At 36.7% G+C, this 21,677-nt stretch overlaps 1 protein-coding gene across 1 annotated transcript; it reads left to right on the top strand.

The window, feature by feature from the left end:
- The first annotated feature begins 1,303 nt into the window (after positions 1-1,303).
- Positions 1,304-7,162, top strand: LOC121819388 (uncharacterized). Its single transcript, XM_042248421.1, has 4 exons — positions 1,304-1,831; positions 4,370-4,454; positions 5,724-5,863; positions 6,432-7,162. The coding sequence occupies exons 1-4, from the start codon at positions 1,472-1,474 to the stop codon at positions 6,525-6,527; spliced, it is 681 nt and encodes a 226-aa protein (XP_042104355.1). The 5' UTR covers positions 1,304-1,471; the 3' UTR covers positions 6,528-7,162.
- Positions 7,163-21,677: the final 14,515 nt, after the last annotated feature.

The raw sequence follows: 21,677 nt of genomic DNA on the forward strand, positions 1-21,677 counted from the left end.
TGGAGTGGGTAGCCATTCCCTTCTCCAGGAGATTTTCCCAACCCATAGATTGAACCGAGGTCTCCTGCATTGCAGGCAGATTCTTTGCATTCACTAAATCCTGGAATTGTGCCAACCATTTCCTTGTCACAGATCAACAAAGAGGAAATCCGTGATTCTTATCTGCTGCTGCTGCTAAGTTGCTTCATTCATGTCTGACTCTGTGCGACCCCATAGATGGCAGCCCACCAAGCTCCCCCGTCCCTGGGATTCTCCAGGCAAGAACACTGGAGTGGGTTGCCATTTCCCTTCTCCAGTGCATGAAAGTGAAAAGTGAAAGTGAAGTTGCTCAGTCTTGTCTCACTCTTCACTACCCCATGGACTGCAGCCTACCAGGCTCCTCCGTCCATGGGATTTCCAGGCAAGAGTACTGGAGTGGGTTGCCATTGCCTTCTCCAGTTCTTATCTACAGATCCCAATAGTAGAACCTGAAAGTTGCTCAGTCGCTTCCGATTCTTAGTGACCCCATGGACTATACAGTCTAAGGAATTCTCCAGGCCAGAATACTAGAGTGGGTAGCCTTTCCCTTATCCAGGGATCTTCCCAACCCAGGGATCTAACTCAGGTATCCCACATTGCAGGTGGATTTTTTACCAGCTGAGCCACAAGGGAAGCCCAAACTGGAGTGGGTAACCTATCTCTTCTCCAGGGGATCTTCCAGACCCAGGAATCGAACCAGAGTCTCCTGCATTGCAGGTGGATTCTTTACCAACTGAGCTGTGAGGGAAGCCCAATACACTTATCATGGTTTAGATGGCCACAGATACCTCAGAAATAGCTTATGACAAGATTTAGATACTGTCTGTGCTTTAGATACTGTCTGAAATGCTATTTCCTTACTTTACTCCCCGACTTATTTCTTCTTATTCTTCAAGTTCAGCGCAAATGATAACTTTTCTTTCAATGTCATTTCTATTTTCCTGATAGAGCTAGCTATGCATTCTCCCAGGCCTCTCTTAACATTATTGTAATATCTATCATATTACATAGGCTTTATTTTTTATCTTCATTCATAAAACTCTTGTGGTATCTATCATATTACATAGGTTTTCTTTTTTGTCTTCATTCCTTTCTCCCAATTCTCTCACTTTTTACGGATATGGATTTCAAGTTAATTGTTTTGAATTCCTAGCCCCTAGCTCAGTAACTGCTGTAACAAACATGTTGAATAAATACTTGCAGCCGCCGCAATACTTTCTTCACCTCTACACACACTCCCTATCATGTCTGAGCTTTTTTTTTTTTTTTTTCCCTGCTTCATAAATCTTTTAGAGCTTACCCTGGCCAAGAGAGAAAATATTTGATACACCGTTGCTAGAGTGGCATACTTCACCAGTTTCCGTATCTGTTGCAGACTTCAACCTGTGAAAACGCCCCTGTGTCCCAGACAGGTAGGAGAGGCAGAGATACTGCAGAGAGGCTGCACTGTCTCATGCAAGATCACAACTCCAAATGGAAAATAAATGCACTGCAACCACCACAATCTGAAGTAAAAGTCAACATTTGGGAAATAAAGCCTCCTGATTTTAGTTACAAACTGTATACATCTTTGAGGCTTGCAGAAAAGCCATCAAGGACCATCATGGAAGAAGAAAGAAGAAAAATCCCTGATTTTCCAGGAAAAATGGTTCACCTTCCCAGCCTAAGGAATCCTCCCAAGAAGGCCATATCTCCTAAATTTATAACTACATTTCCACGTCTGGATTCACATAAAGCAAAGTTAATGTTTGTGGAGAGTGGAAAATATCCAAATGGTGTATACCTCAATCCAAAACCACATGACTTTCGACCGGTACGAAAAAAGCATTTGATTCTAAATAACTTAAAACAGGTATAGGGAAAATACATTATTTTTATTCATGTCTTAACTATAACAACTATTATGTGAATAAAAAAAGTATATGTGAATATAATGTGTATAAAGTTGTAGCAGTATTTCTCATGGAACAATACAATTCAAATTCAGCAATAAATGAATGGCAAAGGAAAGACAAGACCCTGGTTGATGTTTCTGACGGGGTTTTATCTGCTGGAAGGGATGACCAGTTTAGGGATGGCTTTAGAAAGCCATTCAAGAAAGGGTTCAAGAAGATCTTGGACTGAAGTATGTTTGGAAAACTGACTCCAGGAGTTTACTGTCTAGTAATGAATCAATCATGGAACAAAGGGATGAGTGAGTTAAAATTGACAAAGAGGGGATATTGTATTACTTCAAAGAGTCTTTCTAACGGTTTGGAGTCTTTCTAATATTTTGAATAATATATGAACAAGAATTTCTAATTTAAAATTGTGGTGGGAAATAAATATTTAAGGAGATGTGATTAGGTCAAAATATAATTCCATTAGACCATGAATATATCCTATAATCCACATAAATATGACTCTTGCTAGGTAAAGAGAGAAGCAATAAAACTGATAATACCAGAAAATCTAAAAAAGAAAAAAAGGAAAAAGCTTATTCCAGTGAGAAAATATAAGAAAACAGTTAAGAGCACTGAGTATCCTAGTTCTCTTACTTTCTAATAATTTTGTACAAGTTGTTAAGCCTCTCTCCTTGTACATTGGAGTAAAAATACTTTATGTTTTATATGGTTATTTTAAGTAATGAAGGAGACAATTATATACAAATTTCTTACAACAAAGTTGGAAATATTGAGGTACTCAATAAAAGTGAACTTTTAGGAGCTATTAGGCTAAAAAGTTGGGCAATTCAAAAAGCTTTGATCTATAACCTTATTTACTTATCCATCTAAATGCTTATGTTTGTAGTAAATGAAATATATTACCTTTGTAAATGAGGGGAGATCAATTAAATATCAAGTGCAATTGGTTTATTTAATTTAAATTAATTTTAATTATTTAATTTATGATTTATGGGGCTGCAAAGAGTCGGACACAAATGAGCGATTGAACTGAACTGAACTGAAAATTAGAATGGCATGACTTGGAGAAATAAAAGTTCAAGGAATGAGGAACTTTTTAAAAAGTTCTATTGGAGTATAGTTGATTTATAATGTGTTCGTTTCAGATGTATAGCAAACTGAGTCAGTTATATATAATATACATATATTCATTCTTCTTTAGATTCTCTTCTCATATAGGTCATTGAGAAGAGTTTCCTGCGCTATCAGTAGGTTCTTATTAGTTTTCTATTTTATATATGGTAGTGTGCATATGTCACACTAATTAAAAGACCCCAATCTGGGTCTTTTAAATTTTATGTCAATTAATTTGCTTTTTAAGAGTGAATGCAGGGAGCAAGATATAAATTATACAACCACCAGATGTCAGTATTGTTACAGCTTTAAACAGCGGACAATTTTTTTCTAAACTTGGCTTCACATTGGATTTGATGAAAGACCAAAAATTTAGTATTAAGGAGTTTCCTTTGGGACTTTTAATATTTTATTATTTGCTGTGGCAGGACTAGAAACACTAAGAAGAGAACCTCGTCTAACTTCTGGATCACAACCCAAGTTCATTCTTCTTTGTGCCACAGTGATTTAGCTTTCAAGCAGAGACGGAGAAGGCAATGGCACCCCACTCCACTACTCTTGCCTGGAGAATCCCATGGATGGGGGAGCCTGGTAGGCTACAGTCCATGGGGTCGCTAAGAGTCGGACACGACTGAGTGACTTCACTTTCCCTTTTCACTTTCATGCATTGGAGAAGGCAATGGCAACCCACTCCAGTGTCCTTGCCTGAAGAATCCCAGGGACGGAGGAGCCTGGTGGGCTGTAGTCTCTGGGGTCGCACAGAGTCGGACGACTGAAGTGACTTAGCAGCAGCAGAGACGTTTGTGTTGTTTTATTTGATTTGATTCTGGGAAGTGTACAAATTCTGTTTTAGTTCATATTGGTGCATTTAAGCCATATTTAAAAAACTTTGTTTTATAATATACTAAAAACAATATTTATACTATTCAGTCTCAGCAAATCATTTTTAGCTTTATTCAACATTTTTTCCTATTGCCTGAAATAAATTTAGCTCTAGAAATAAAACATGTAATTCTATTTGCATTTGAGGTTGTGTTGCTAAATTCTGAATAGATTCTTTTTATTTTATCCTGTTTAAAATATCTTTTCTAAATTATTCACAGAAGGATAAGTGAAGTTCTCACGCCACCATAAAAAGAATTGGTTAAACACTGTCTGGAATCTTGGATTATTACATCAACTGTTCATATGCAGGTTTTAAATGCTACAACAAAATCCTCAGAATACATTTTACTGGTGAAATATTTAATATTTGGAGAAACTGAATTCCAAGTAGAATGTTAGCAATAAGAATATTTCTTAGTAATAGCACAATCTTCTCTTTACATGTCTAGAATGAACGTAATTTACCAAATTTTGTGATGACTTATGAAAAGGATCCTTTTGGATTAAAATTTAAGTCACAACACTTAAGTACGGGTAAGTTGTTATTATAAAGTTATAAACATGGCAAACATAAGCTTTCTGCATTATATCTTAACAGGAATATTTAAAAAGGCAAGTAATTAAAAAAGTATTTTTTAAGTATCACCTTTAATGATACAGTAAATTTTTTAAATTCTCAGTTCATTGATGGCAAAAATCAATATGCTTTGTTATCCACAATCTTTAATATATTACTAAAAATTACTAAAAATTGAGTTGTAACTCAGTGTGTTCTGTGTGGAGAACCAATGAGTTAAAATAGATTCCAGAAGCAAGATGCATAGCTTTGAATCCTGGCCTCACTGCCCTAAATTACCTAAACTGTCTATATCTTGGTTTCCTTACCTATAAATGGGAATGATAATAGTTGAATTTACATCATAAAATTTTTGTGAGCATTGAATCACTGGGTCTCCTGCAAGGCTGGCATATTCTTTATCATTTGAGCCACCAGGGAAGCCCATACGTATATAAAGCACCTGGTATATAATGTATGTAAAGCATATGCTGTCTAGCACATGGTAATATACATACCATTAGTGTTATTATGGTGCCATTTGTATGGTGTTTATGCAGACTTAATCTGTATAATCCAGTATTTTTATATGGATAAAGCTAATACATACTGTATTTACTATTATAATTACATATCAATTATAAACCAATAAGGGGTTAACAATGGTTATTTCTGGATAGTTGGCTACTGGTTGAATTTTATTTTCTTCTTTTTAAAATGAGTAGCAAATAATTTTATAATTGTAAAATGATAATTTATTTGCAAATAATGTACACATTTTAGCCTGGATTAAATTTAAAAGACCTTGTCTAGGTACATAATTGAACCTAATTAGATTAGTACACCTCAAATTTCCTTGTGTCTAAGTCACTATGGAAGGAAACACCAAAAATATTTTATAAGACCAAGTCTTTGATGTTAGGAAACATCTAAGTCAAATATAAGGTAGAATGCAAAATATGCCCTTCAAGTCAAAACCACTAGTGAGAAAAAAATTTTTAAAGAAGTCCCCAAAGAAATAAAATAAGGTAGGATTTGAATTGATGTTTGGAGAAGGTCAAAATTAATTCTAGCAGAAATAGTAGAAAGGATAAACAAATTTTAATTTAGATTTGCACCTATAAATTGCCCAGCAATTTACTGCTCCTGGGTCCTGATCTCCAAAAATGAGACCATCTTGTGAGAGACTTCATGAACAAAAAGACTCATGTCACTGCTAAGTTTCTCATTTGTCTTCCTGTCTCTAGTAAGTGGATGTCCATTGCTGAAAAATGGTCAACAGAACAGTACAGAAAGATTTATCACCTACAAGCCTCGTGAATGCACCTGGGATTCAAAGCTAATTTTACCAAAAGCCCCTTGGCCCGTTAAATCTGCTTCATACACAGTGAGTTTGCCTCTTTTCCCGTAGCTGTTGCGGTTTGTATATAGCGTTGTTGTTAACAATTGCTTTGATGCAGGAATTTTTCATTTGTTATAGTGAAAGATATGCCTATCTTTAAAAGTGAAGCATTCAGATTTCTGCTTTTACTTAAAATGCAAACAACGGATTATCTAGTATTTGAGGGTTTTTTTTTTCTTTCTTATATCAAAGATAGTTGACATGGTGGATTGAAGCCTAAATGTTGTGGGAAATCTTTCCCAAATTTACTCCCACTTTTTTTGGAGCAGCCCATTTTGAGTGTATTGCACTCAAACAAGGCCTGACAAGAAGGCTCTCCCAAACACTCTGAAAAAGATGCTGAAACACATTTTATGCCTCAAATTCTTCCCTGGACAAATTAGTCTTCTTTGAATAGTCTTGCGTGTACAAACAGAACAAGATGCGTGTTTGGCCTATGGAGCAAATTTTTAAAGCCAAAGATTGTTAAATACCAATTTTTAAAATGATAAATGAAAATTAAAGTTGATATATGCTTGCTTTCACTAACTTCCTTTGTACCATCTTCCTTAAGAGACACAGAAGGCAGCGAGATGCATACAGTGCGTTTATGGATCGTGTGGAAGAAAAGTTTAATAAGGCATGCAAGAACAATGGGCAAAAACTTTAAGATTTCTTGTTGAATAGTTAGATTAACTCTTTAGAATTACTATTCATATGACTGTTTTCACTGCTATGTACTGTATCTTACAGAAGCTCTACTATCACAGGAATTATAAATGAAGTATTTGTGTTGTGCTTAAATCATTTTAAGAATCCAGTCCCTTAAATCAAATAATCATGATTTTTCCTAGATTTCAGCATCATTCTGGAAAACTCCACATTGATCATGCTACAATTCCAAATTCCATAAACACTATTGGTGCCAGCCAACTCCCCTTGGTCTTTATTATTCTAGAGAATTTGTGCTTAACTTTCAAAGGCCAGCATCTGTATCTCTTTGCCCAAGGGCTATCTCTGGCTGTGGAGCTGACCACAACAGGTCCTTATGCCCATTGGCTTTATATCTCCTAGCAGCAGCCCTCAGGCAAGAACTGAGATGGTTGTTTTACAGTGTTCCCCAGGGATCCCCAAGGGGGTTCAACTCCTGTTGTCTCAGTAATTATTTACCCTTTGTTGACTTCCTTCCTTTTGCTTTATCACCTGCCCAGGTTCTTACCTTCATCTGAGGAATTACATAATTTCATTAGAATCTTTGAAGTGTCTCCTTCTGCCGGTTTCCTCTCTTGTAGGCACCTTCGGTCCCTTTGCTCTATAAATGATGACTCTGGCCCCTCTGAACTGGCTTCTTCCTCCGAGGAACCAGAATGGATATTCTGCAGTGCTTCCCCTCAAAATGATGATGTTTACTTCTTTAAAAAGGCCTTCAGAGTTTTAATCATTTACTTAATTTGGATGCAGTGGAGTGTGAGAGTAGAGGGTCTTGCCCGTCCACCTTTTAAAAAGCCCTGTAGGAGTAAGTCTGTTAGCAGCTTCTCTGTGAAACATAGGAGTACTTATTTCCTTGTGTTCTCTGCTTTGGGGCTTTTGCCTCCTTTCAAGAAAACAGGAAGCATCCATTTCCACACTCTGTTAACACTTGTATTCCTTGCCTCAGTGAACTCTACCTCCTATCACCTGAGACCCTGGGCACACCAGCTCTGTAATTCCTCGGGGGACTTCAGCCATTTCAAGGCAGTCATCCTCCCAACAGCCTTCCTCTGGTCTCCCCTCCCCGCTTCCCAACAGCAGTCTTATTTGAAAAGCCCTGTCCATCAGTGGCAACCCACTCCAGTGTTCTTGCCTGGAGAATCCCAGGGACAGGGGAGCCTGGTGGGCTGCTGACTATGGGGTCACACAGAGTCGGACACGACTGAAGTGACTTAGCAGCAGCAGTCCATCCAGGCATCAACATTACCCAGAGCATACCTCTATCTAGCATAGCTTTTTCAAAAAATTAAAGTAAGTCCTGGTGGCTCATTGGTAAAGAATTTGCCTGCTGATGCAGGAAATGCGGGTTCAATCCCTGGGTCAGGAAGATCCCCTGGAGAAGGAAATGGCAACCCACTTCAGTATTCTTGCCTGGGAAATCCCGTGGACAGAGGAGCCTGGCAGACGACAGTCCATGGGGTTGCAGAGTCGGACGTGACATGGCAACTAAACAACAACAAAAACATAGTTGATGTATAATATTGTTTGCTTCAGGTGTACAACATAACGATTCACAATTTTAAAAGTTATAGTTCATTTATAGTGATTATAAAATATAGGCTATATTCCCTGTGATATACAATATATCATTGTAGCTTATTTATTTTATACATAGTAATTTGTACCTCTTACTCCCTAACTCCCCTATTGCCCCTCCCCAGTTCTCTCTCCCCTTTGGTAAGCACTAGTTCTCTATAAGTCCGTTTCTTTTTTGCTATATTTGCTAGTTTGTTTTATTTCTTAGATTCCACATATAAGTGATATCATACACTATTCGTCTTTCTCTGTCTGACTAATTTCACTTAGCATAATAGGCTCCAACTCCCTCCGTGGTGTTGCAAATGGCAATTTTCAACTTTTTCTTTTTTATGGCTGAGTAGTATTTCATTGCATATGTATAGTGGTGGTTTAGTAGCTAAGTTGTGTCCAACTCTTGCAACCCCATGGACTGTAGCCCACCAGGTGCCTTTATCCATAAGATTTTCCAGGCGAGAATACTGGAGCGGATTGCTATTTCCTTCTCCAGTGGATCTTCTTGACCAGGGATCAAACGCAGGTCTCCTGCACTGCAGGCAGATTTTTTTACCTACTGAGCTACCAGGGACGCCTATATATATATATACATATACTACGTCTTCTTTATTTATTCATTTGCTGATGCATGCTAAGGTTGCTTCCTTATTTTGGCAATTATAATTAATACTACTATAAACATTAGGATGAATGTATATTTTAAATTAATGTTTGGGTTTTTTGAGGATATATACCCAAGAGTGGAACTGCTGGGTCATTTGGTAATTCTAATTTTAGTTTTTTTAGAAACCTTCATAATGTTTTCCACAGTGGCTGCACCATTTTACCATTCTCACGAACTGAGTACAAGGGTTCCTTCCCTTTCTATTCTCGCCAACATTTGTTATTCATGTTCTTTTTGATGATAGCCATTCTGACAGGTATGTACATGCTTATAAGTGATGCACTGCTTCTTTTTCTAACTAAGTAGTAAAAAACAGGGTCTTGTCTGATTTTGTTTTGTAGGTGTGTGTGCCTGGAATGTAGTACTCTGAAACTTTGGTCATTGAATAAATGTAGGAAACTGGGATGAGTGTCATTGTAACACATGGATATAGATTACCGGGAATTAGAAATAAAGTGGTCTGTTTTGTTACACTCCTCAGCACTCTGCCATCTTCCTGTGGCTGATGGAGGAGATGCTTAACTGTGTGAGATAGGACATATGTATGAGTCCTTGATTTTTGCATCCTTTAGTAGTTTTTTTACAAATCAAACTCAGCAATGTGCAATCACTTTCTTAGACATAACTTCACTCAATTCTTTCCAGAGCATGCAATGTTTAGTTGGGTATTACTATTATTGCAATTTTATAAACCTGGAAACTGAAGTCCCATTAGAAATTTAATGTTCATAACACTTATAAATGATGTCACTGCAAAACACTCACAATGAGTGGCAGATCACGGTAGCATGTGCATCCTTTCTGATAAATAACCCCAAATAAATTTGCTTGGCTGACACAGTATAGTTCTTATTCCACATCACAGTGGTAGCCCTGTTCAAGGAGTCATTTGTATTATCATGGAGGTATGAACTTGGTCTAGATGGATAGCTCTATAATGAGTTCAGAGGACTGAACAGATGACAGCTACCATTTGCAGTCAAGTTTCTGGTTCTGGGAGTGATACATCAGGTATACCTCACCATTTATAGAAGCTAATTCAGGAAAATCTGCCTCACATTTCTCCTTTGTTCAATTAGACAGCAGATGAACCAAAACAACATAGCGCTTCCTGAAGTCCTTCCTGAATATTCATTTTCTGTGCATTTCTTTATGAGAACATTAATGGGTTTTGTCATCAACCAGATTAGAGGGAAAAATTAACACATTCTCAGAGGCCAAAAAAATAGTGGTTTTAAAGTTTTAGAACAACAAAATTTTCAAATTAAAAAATTATCTGACTTGAAAGTTCCTTGTTGCAACAGAGATAAGAATACTCATCAGAGTTTTTATTTTGTTTGTGAAAGATCTTTCAACTATAAGTGGAAATGTTGAGAAAACTTATACTTTCTGGTAGTGCCCAAAGTTAAAGACATGTCCTAGTCTCAGGTTAAGAAGAGTGAGATAAACAAGAATAATCCTTGTTAGTTTTCACCATCAAGCTTTCCTGAGGCAGGCATTGTAAATTTTATATTTGTATCCTTCATAGTAACAAGAACAATTCCTAGCATATAGAGTATATTCTTTTAAAGGGTGAATGTCACAGTATTTGGGAGAATATAGCTGGCTAAAGGTAGACTTCCCTGGTGATTCAGACAGCAAAGAATCTGCCAGCAATACAGGAGACCCAGGTTCAATCCCTCAGTTGGGAAGATTACCCTGGAGAAAGGCATGGCAACCCACTCCAGTATTCTTGCCTGGAGAATCCCATGGACAGAAGAGCCTAGTGAGCCTAGTGAGTCGGATACAACTGAGCAACTAACATGTCAGCTGGTTAAGGGTAGAAATTTTTGACCTAAAAAAATTGCAGACAATGTAGCAACCAGGGTGGAAGTAATCCACACACAAAAAAGACACTTTTCCAGGGGGGATGTTATTCCAAGACAAAAATATAAGAAAGTTTAATTTGTGACATAACGATGTTTTTCTACGGCTTAAATTGTTCCCAGAAGTAGATTTTATTTCAGGAATCACAAGACGCCAGATGGTCTGTGATAGTATTTATTTCTCAAAGAAAAATTCAAGAGTTTTATATATGAACTTCAGGTTCATATTTACAAGGTGACATAGATTAAAACAGTAAAAGTTTACTTTATGTTTATTGCTTATTAAGTCAAAACCTGAATCTTTATTTTTCACTTGTTTTCAATATATGTTTTTTAAAGTTTACTTGAGAAACTCAGATAAATTAAAAGACAGATGATCTTCAGCTAACAGAGATAAAATATGTCCTTGCAGATCATCAGCTTTGGAGAATTTATAGTTCCAGAGGGGGAAATAGTCTTTCTTTTAATGTTTGAAATCAGTTTCAAAAATTCTGTTTAAAAATCTTGTAGGAAAGAAAAAGAAATCACTTATAACTTCTCCTTTTTTTCTGATCAAGCTTTGATAATTATCATCTTAAAAAACAAATGAGGATAGAACCTCATGTCTCTGACATTGTTATCAAATGAATTATCCTATCTTCTTTCTAATTTCCAATTCCAAAACTAATTGAAAGTTGAAAAGTTTAGTTGCTCAGTCGTGTCCGACTCTTTGTGACCCCCATGGACTGTAGCCTACCAGGCTCCTCCATCCATGGATTTTCCAGGCAAGAGTACTGGAGTGGGTTGCCATTTCCTTCTCCAGGGGATCTTCCCAACCCAGGGATCGAACTCAGTTCTCCCATATTGTAGACAGATGCTTTACCGTCTGAGCCACCAAGTGGCTAAAACTAATTGAAATACAGTCAAATAAGGATTTAATAGCTCTGTTTATATAAGCAACATTAAATGGAAAGATGAGGCAATGAGTTATTGCATTCCACAAAGGATATTCTTCATAATTCAAGTTTCTTGAAATGTTAATAGGTGATCCATGAAAAGAAAATGTATTCCTTAGAAAAATAAATGTAGCAAATACTGGATTAAATGTATTAGGTGAATTTACTTAGGGAACGTGAATAATAAGGCTGGAGTATTCCAGAGCTTCGTTCTTGGCCCTCATCTCTTTCCTGTTTATATGTACTCCTTTAGTGATTTCACTCATTCTTACTGCTTTAAATGTCATCTACATACCTAACCTAATGTGTATTCCTAGCCCTGGCAACTCTCCTGAACTCTTAGACTCTTACGTATGATAACATACTTGACATCTCCCCCATGATGTCTAATGTCTTTCAGACTTTACACATCCAAAACTTAGTCCTAATATTCTGCCCCAATCCTCTCAGTCTTGCCCATTTCATTAAAAAGAGCAACTCTGACCTTCCATTTGCTCAAGCAAAACAATTTTTTTAAAGGTATTAAACTTTTATTGACAAAGGATTTACATAATTCAAAACAGATAATATAAGTAAATATATACACCATATTATGTACTGTTGCTAATCAAAACACATATAATTTTAATTCAGATAATCAAGTAAATATGAGTGCCCCACATTAGATTTTTATTAGAAATTCATGCCTTATTGTTATAAATATAGAAATAATGGGAAAATACAATTGGTGCATAAGAAGAAATATTTAACTATATAAATGCACACACATGATCCTGAAAACTCTCACAGAATATGTAAGGAACTAACATTTTCATCCAGTGAGTGAAATTGGTTAATTATGAATTTTTTTGTTATTGTTTTTTATTTGTTTACTTTACAATACTGTATTGGTTTTGCCATACATCAACATGAATCCGCCACGGGTATACATAACTTTCCACTCCTGAACCCCCCTCCCACCTCCCTCCCCATACCATCCCTCTGGGTTATCCCAGTGCACCAGCCCCAAGTATCCTGTATCCTGCATCGAACCTAGACTGGTGATTCTTTTCTTAAATGATATTATACATGTTTCAATGCCATTCTCCCAAATCATCCCGCCCTCTCCCTCTCCCACAGAGTCAAAAAGTCTGTTCTGTACATCTGTGTCTCTTTTGCTGTCTCTCATAAGTGTTATCGTTACCATCTTTCTAAATTCCATATATATGCGTTAGTATACTGTACTGGTGTTTTTCTTTCTGGCTTACTTCACTCCGTATAATCAGCTCCAGTTTCATCCACTTCATTAGAACTGATTCAAATGTATTCTTTTTAATGGCTGAGTAATACTCCATTGTGTATATGTACCACAGCTTTCTTATCCATTTGTCTGCTGATGGACATCTAGGTTGCTTCCATGTCCAGGCTATTATAAACAGTGCTGCGATGAACATTAGGGTACATGTGTCTCTTTCAATTCTAGTTTCCTTGGTGTGTATGCCGAGCAGTGGGATTGCTGGGTCATAAGGTAGTTCTATTTCCAGTTTTTTAAGAATCTCCACACTGTTCTCCATAGTGGCTGTACTAGTTTGCATTCCCACCAACAGTGTAGGAGGGTTCCCTTTTCTCCACACCCTCTCCAGCATTTATTGCTTGTAGACTTTTGGATCACGACCATTCTGACTGGTGTGAAATGGTACCTCATTGTGGTCTTGATTTGCATTTCTCTGATAATGAGTGATATTGAGCATCTTTTCATGTGTTTGTTAGCCATCCGTATGTCTTCTTTGGAGAAATGTCTATTTAGTTCTTTGGCCCATTTTTTGATTGGGTCAATTATTTTTCTGGAATTGAGCTGCATGAGTTGCTTGTATATTTTTGAGATTAGTTGTTTGTCAGTTGCTTCATTTGCTATTATTTTCTCCCATTCCAAAGGCTGTCTTTTCACCTTGCTTATAGTTTCTTTTGTTGTGCAGAAGCTTTTAATTTTAATTAGTTCCCATTTGTTTATTTTTGCTTTTATTTCCAATATTCTGGGAGGTGGGTCATACAGGGTTCTGCTGTGATTTATGTCAGAGAGTATTTTGCCTATGTTCTCCTCTAGGAGTTGTATAGTGTCTGGTCTTACGTTTAGATCTTTAATCCATTTTGAGTTTATTTTTGTGTATGGTGTTAGACAGTGTTCTATTTTCATTCTTTTACAAGTGGTTGACCAGTTTTCCCAGCACCACTTGTTAAAGAGACTGTCTTTAATCCATTGTATATTCTTGCCTCCTTTGTGGAAGATAAGGTGTCCATAGGTGTGTGGGTTTATCTCTGGGCTTTCTATTTTGTTCCATTGATCTATATGTCTGTCTTTGTGCCAGTACCATACTGTTTTGATGACTATGGCTTTGTAGTAGAGCCTGAAGTCAGGCAGGTTGATTCCTCCAGTTCCATTCTTCTTTCTCAAGATTGCTTTGGCTAGTCGAGGTTTTTTTGTATTTCCATACAAATTGTGAAATTATTTGTTCTAGCTCTGTGAAAAATACCGCTGGTAGCTTGATAGGGATTGCATTGAATCTGTAGATTGCTTTGGGTAGTATACTCATTTTCACTATATTGATTCTTCCAATCCATGAACATGGTATATTTCTCCATCTATTAGTGTTCTCTGTGATTTCTTTCATCAGTGTTTTATAGTTTCCTATATACAGGTCTTTAGGTAGATATATTCCTAAGTATTTTATTCTTTTCATTGCAATGGTGAATGGAATTGTTTCCTTAATTTCTTTTTCTACTTTCTCATTATGAGTGTATAGGAATGCAAGGGATTTCTGAGCGTTGATTTTATATCCTGCAACTTTACTATATTCATTGATTAGCTCTAGTAATTTTCTGGTGGAGTCTTTAGGGTTTTCTATGTAGAGGATCATGTCATCAGCAACAGTGAAAGTTTTACTTCTTCTTTTCCAATTTGGATTCCTTTTATTTCTTTTTCTGCTCTGATTGTCAAGCAAAACAATTTTTAAATAGATCTATTCTTGTCTCTATTTTTTATTCTACATCCTTTATCAGCAAATCTTATCCCTTTTACTTCACATTATAACATAAAGGCACCCACTCTACCACTTCTAGTAAATACATGGGTACAAATTCCCAGCATCTCTTGCTTGAATTTCAGTAGCCTCTTATCTGGAAGTCCTCTCTGGAAGCCCACTTTCAACACAACCACAGAGTTGTCTTTTATAAAATGAAGTTTCTGTCATGTCATTTCTCTGTTCAAAACCCTCCAGCATCTTTACATCTTGAGCCAAAGTTCTCTCAATATTCTGTATGGTCCGTAGCTCTCTGGCCCTGATTACTTCTCTGTTCTCACCTGCTGTACTGTGCTGTGCTTAGTCATTTCAGTTGTGTCTGACTCTTTGCGAACCCATGGACTGTAGTCCCACTCACCCCCAGGCTCCTTTGTCCATGGGGATTCTACAGGCAAGAATGCTGGAGTGGGTTGCCATGCCTTCCTCCAGGGGATCTTCCCAACCCAGTGATTGAACCTAGGTCTTCTGCATTGCAGGTGGATTCTTTACCACTGAGCCACCAGGGAAGCCCAAGAATACTGGAGTGGGTAGCCTATCGCTTCCCGAGGGGATCTTCCCAACTCAGGAACCGGGGACTCCTGAATTGCAGGCAGATTCTTTACCAGCTAAGCTACCAGGGAGGCCCCTCATCTGCTGCTGTTTATTTATACTTCTTCAGCCACTGGGCTCCTCCTACTAACAGAGAAACTTCATAAATACAGAGAATCTGTCAGTGTGTTCCGCGTTATGCTGCAATGCCAATTAGAGAAGCTAGTACATATTATTAAGGTGTTTATTAAACATTTGCTGAATGAATGACTTAAGTAAAATAATCTGAGAGATGAATAAGGCACAGATGACCTAGTTATTGATTCCCACTCTTAGGAGTCAGCGAAGCTAAAGTTATCCACTAGCCGTTGAAGTTATTTACCACTTCTCTTCTAGCTTACAGTAGGTGAAATGTAACTTTGATTTCTAAATGAATACTTTTGTGTAGAAGTACACACACTATCAGGAATGTTAATAAAAATTTAAGATTCTTGTATATTGCAGTTGAAATAGAAATATCAACTGACAAGGCAAGAAATGAAGCCCTTAGGGAAAATGTTTGTGTTTAAATGATTGGCAAGTCATTTCTCTATCAGCACCAGACAAGTATTGGCTTAATATTAAGACTTGCTGGGAATATTGACAATTAACTGCTCAAGGGTGCATAACAAAAGTAGTCTAATTAACATACACCTCTACGATATCTGTGTTCATATCCTTGCAAAAAACAGTGGATAAAAGCTATGCTATAAATGGGTTAAATTTCTCTGAGAATTTTTGTGAATTGTGGAGTGACTTTCAGAAGAATATTAAATTACATATGTCATAGTTGAATTTTAAGAAAAATACCATGCAATCAAAAAAATAAAAGTGAAACTAGTTCAAAGATTTTACAACATTGTAAGAATTTTTCCCATCACAATATAATTTTCAGAAAGTTTTAAAAAGGCTTTCTTTCATGTATATTTTTAGTTGGAAATGAACTCTTCTAAAGCATATCTATTAAATCCTCCAGAGTCAACGCCTGGCAAAGTTTTACTTCCATTAATGAGGCAACCAAGGAGATGGTAGAGCTGGTTAAAAGGTCATTTTATGATTCTGGATATTGATACACATGATTTAAAAAATGATGTAATAAGATTCCTGGGTCATTTACACAACCGCTTGCTGTCCTTCATGACAATAAAGTTATAACCTGTGAGGTTATCTTTTCTACCAGAGGGAAATCATTTATATCCCTACTGGAGATATACCAGTTAATATGCAACTTCACAGGTTACAGGCTTTAATTAATTGTTAATGGGGAGTCATACAAGGTTATAGTCTCTAGATCTGCACCATCCAATAATAATAAAATGTCAGCCACATATGTAATTCAAAATCTTCCAGTAGGCATATTTAAAAAAAGAAAGGATTTTAATAAGTTTTGTTTAGCTTAGTATATCAAAAATACTATCAATTTAACATATAATATAACAAATTATTTAAAGAGTTTACATTCTTTTTTCACACTAAGTCTTGAAAATCTAGTATCCACTTTGTAGTTACAGCCATCTCATTCTGACCAGCTACATTTCAAGTGCTCAGTAACCACACATGGAGAATGGCTAGCATATTGGACAGTGTAGTATTGGATGGTCTTGTTAAATAGTGCCCTAGGATAATATTGAAAGGTCATGCTGTTCTTCTTTGGCTTTATTTGGGTAATTTTAGTTAATATTTCCAACTGGGGATTTAAGTTTTTTATTAGATGTCAGGACATTCAAGGATAAAAAAGAGTATCTTTCTATAGCATTACTTCATTTAGGACAATAAATTTTTTAAAAAGTTATTTTAAAGAAACTTCTTGTCAATCATAAATATTATGTTGCTTAAACTTTAGGCTAAAAATTCTTTCTGAAAATTATAATTAAACTATTCTAACAAAATCTCTCATAGCACAGATGGTGACTAAAAGGTATTGAGGATACTGTGAGCCAGTTACTCTAAATCTCTCTATATTTATTATCTAATTCAATTCTCACAAAAATTCCTTAAGATATTATTAGCATTTTAGAGATGGGGAGGCTAAGAGAGTTTACATTAACTTGCCAAAGGCTACATAGCTTTTAGGAGGGACCAGAAATAAACGCAGGCTTCTTAACAGCAAAGCCTGAGCCATTAACCAATATGCAATATACAGAGATGATTTCAAAATTAACTCTTGCAACCCATATTGACTAAATAACTATACACTTGTTATGAAAATTAAAGTTAAGGACTTAGTCCTGCTTTATAGGTTTGGCTTGGAAGCTTCTCTTTTTTGATAGATAATAGAAGAGATTAATTCTGATTCTCACTATCATAAAATTTAGTTTTGAAGACATTTTAGATTAAAATGGAAATGGAAACTAAAATGGCCAAAGGGAAAAACTTTTTTTTATTTTTTAAAATAATTTTTATTAGAGTATAGCTGGTTTACAATGTTGTATTACTTTCATGTGTACAGCAATGTGAATCAGCTATAAATACACATATATTCATTCTTTTTTGGATGCTTTTCCCATATATATCATTACAGAGTATTAAGTAGAGTTCCCTGTGCTATAAAGTAGGTCCTTTTTAGTTTTCAATTTCAATTCTCAATAGTGTGTATATCTCAAACTTCCAATTTGCCCTCTCCCCTCAAAAAGCCTCTTTTCAAAATGATTTTTTAAAAGATGTCTTCTTGAAAAAGGGCGGCCAAGGAAAATTCATGTGGTCTCAAAACAATAGCTTGGCATTTTTCCCTTTTTTCTATTTTTTTGGTTCAGTTTGTAGAAATAAGGGATTAGGCTTCCTCGATGGCTCAGCAGGTAAACAATCTACCTGCAATGCAGGAGACACAGGAGATGCTGGTTCGATCCCTGAGTCTTGAAGATTCCCTGGAGAAGGAAATGGCAACCCACTCCAGTATTCTTGCCTAGAGAATCCAATGGACAGAGGAGCCTGGCAGGCTACAGTCAAAAGGGTTGTAAAGAGTTGGGCATGACTGAGCAACTAAGCACCTGTTTGCTGAATATGTGGTAGTAATTACCTATTAACTTTTCCTTGTCCAGAACTTTCTAAGAGAGAAAATTAAGAATTAGTAATATATTTAGTGGTTATTTGTCTGAGTATTCAAGTTATTTTTTCCTCTTTTACTAATTTTGTCAATACATTTGTATATTATTCATTTAATGTGGTTTTCGATGTAGTATTAAATTATTATTCATAACTAAACTTGATAAGTTTCAATGTCTTCAGTTATTTCATCTCATTTTGTGTGGTGTTTGCATTTATGCTTTTTTACTGATGATAAATTTTTTTCAACGTATGTCTGACCTGCTGCTGCTACTGCTAAATCTCATCAGTCATGTCCGACTCTGTGCGACTCCATAGAGTGCCGTCCAGCCCACCAGGCTCCCCCATCCCTGGGATTCTCCAGGCAAGAACACTGGAGTGGGTTGCCATTTCCTTCTCCAATGCCTGAAAGTGAAAAGTGAAAAGTGAAAGTGAAGTCGCTCAGTTGTGTCCGACTCTTAGCGACGTCATGGACTGCAGCCCACCAGGCTCCTCTGTCCGTGGGATTTTCCAGGCAAGAGTACTGGAGTGGGGTGCCACTGCCTTCTCCCATGTCTGCCTACTGATCCTTGAAAAAATAGCTTTCAGTTTTATAAATCATATTTTTGTCTTCCATTTCATTTAATGACTATTTTATTATTAATTTTATTATTTTCTGTAATCTCTTTATTGTTAATCATTTTCTATCTTTATTTAAAGGCTTCAGTTCAGTTCAGTCACTCAGTCGTGTCTGACTCTTTGTGTTCCCATAAATTGCAGCACACCAGGCCTCCCTGTCCATCACCAACTCCCAGAGTTCACCCAAACTCATGTGCAGCAAGTCAGTGATGCCATCCAGCCATCTTATCCTCTGTTGTCCCCTTCTCCTCCTGCCCCCAATCCCTCCCAGCATCAGGGTCTTTTCCAGTGAGTCAAGTCTTCGCATCAGGTGGCCAAAGTATTGGAGTTTTAGCCTCAGCATCAGTCCTTCCAATGAACACTCAGGACTGATCTCCTTTAGGATGGACTAGTTGTATCTCCTTGCAGTCCAAGGGACTCTCAAAAGTCTTCTTCAACACCACAGTTCAAAAGCATCAATTCTTCAGCTCTCAGCTTTCTTCACAGTCCAACTCTCACATCCATACATGACCACTGGAAAAACCATAGCCTTGACTGGATGGACCTTTGTTGGTAAAGTAATATCTCTCCTTTTGAATATGCTATCTAGGTTGGCCATAATTTTCCTTCCAAGGAGTAAGCGTCTTTTAATTTCATGGCTGCAATCACCATCTGCAGTGATTTTGGAGCCCAAAAAAATAAAGTCTGACACTGTTTCCACTGTTTCCCCATCTATTTCCCATGAAGTGATGGGACCAGATGCCATGATCTTCGTTTTCTGAATGTTGAGCTTTAAGCCAACTTTTTCACTCTCCTCTTTCACTTTCATCAAGAGGCTTTTAGCTCCTCTTCACTTTCTGCCATAAGGGTGGTGTCATCTGCATATCTGAGGTTATTGATATTTCTCCCAGCAATCTTGATTCCAGCTTGTGTTTCTTCCAGGCCAGCGTTTCTCATGATGTACTCTGCATATAAGTTAAATTAGCAGGGTGACAATATACAGCCTTGACATACTCCGTTTCCTATTTAGAACCAGTCTGTTGTTCCATGTCCAGTTCTAACTGTTGCTTCTTGACCTACATACAGATTTCTCAAGAGGCAGGTCAGGTGGTCTGGTATTTCCATCTCTTTCAGAATTTTCCACAGTTTCTTGTGATCCACACGGTCAAAGGCTTTGGCATAGTCAATAAAACAGAAATAGATGTTTTCCTGGAACTCTCTTGCTTTTTTGATGATCTAGCGGATATTGGCAATTTGATCTCTGGTTCCTCTGCCTTTTCTAAAACCAGCTTGAACATCAGGGAGTTCGTGGCTTACGTATTGCTGAAGCCTGGCTTGGAGAATTTTGAGCATTACTTTACTAGCGTGTGAGAAGAGTGCAACTGTATGGTAGTTTGAGCATTCTTTGGCATCGCCTTTCTTTGAGATTGGAATGAAAACTGACCTTTTCCAGTTCTGTGGCCACTGCTGAGTTTTCCAAATTTGCTTGCATATTGAGTGCGGCACTTTCACAGCATCATCTTTCAGGATTTGAAATAGCTCAACTGGAATTCCATCACCTCCACTAGTTTTGTTCACAGTGATGCTTTCCAAGGCCCACTTGACTTCACATTCCAGGATGTCTGGCTCTAGGTGAGTGATCACACCATCGTGGTTATCTTGGTCGTGAAGATCTTTTTTGTACAGTTCCTCTGTGTATTCTTGCCACCTCTTCTTAATATCTTCTGCTTCTGTTAGGTCCATACCATTTCTGTCCTTTATTGAGCCCATCTTTGCATGAAATGTTCCCTCGGTATCTCTGATTTTCTTGAAGAGATCTCTAGTCTTTCCCATTCTGTTGTTTTCCTCTATTTCTTTGCATTGATCGCTGAGGAAGGCTTTCTTATCTCTCCTTGCTGCTTAAAAGCTTAGATACTTAATATTCTTTTTTACACTCTAAACAATGTTTTCAAAACTATACATTTTCCTGTTTCACTGCTGTATAAGCTTTGGATTGTCTCCTAGAATGAGAAGTTCACATTCTATAATACTTCATTATGTTCTTTCAGCTCCACTTCCAGTTTGCTCAAACTCATGTCCATTGAGTCAGTGATGCCATCCAACCATCTCATCCTCTGTTGTTCCCTCTCCTCCTGCTTCATCTTTCCCAGCAGCTGGGTCTTTTCCAATGAGCTGGCTTTTCCCATCAGGTGGCCAAAGTATTGGAGCTTCAGCTTCAGCATCAGTCCTCCCAATGAATATTCAGGGTTGATTTCCTATAGAATTGACTGGTTTATTTTGTTCAAAATGCCACATATATAACCATAAATGATTTAAAAATATATGAAAATGTTCACAGTGATTATGCAGAGTAGAAAATTTAAAATATTTTCTAAATTTATTTTAGAAATATTTTCTAAATTTTTCAGTATTTTCTTCAGTTTATGCATTACTTTAGCAAGTAGAAAAGAAACAATAAATGCTGATAAGTAATGTTAATAAAATGAAAACCAAGCTAAAATCATCCTTCTCAAAAATAAATTTTTACTACAGATTGTCCTTTTAAAATTTTTGTCAAGTATTTTCATATTTTAAGAATCAAATTTTATGTTTCCTACCTGAGTTTGGCCTAGAGCAGTGAATATTTTCATACCTGGTAGATATTTATAGGTGGAATATTAAACTTTATTATTTTCAGAAAATTTGAGCCAAACCAAAAGTTGTCTCTTTTGGGAAGAGTTAAAAAAAAAAAAAATGTTAAAAGAAAAAGAGTTCAAAAGTAAGTCTTAGTATCTGAAATAATGCTATAAAGGACTGTGATTTCTGAGAAGG

This window comes from Ovis aries, chromosome 4, assembly GCF_016772045.2.
Source record: "Ovis aries strain OAR_USU_Benz2616 breed Rambouillet chromosome 4, ARS-UI_Ramb_v3.0, whole genome shotgun sequence".
NCBI lineage: Eukaryota > Metazoa > Chordata > Mammalia > Artiodactyla > Bovidae > Ovis > Ovis aries.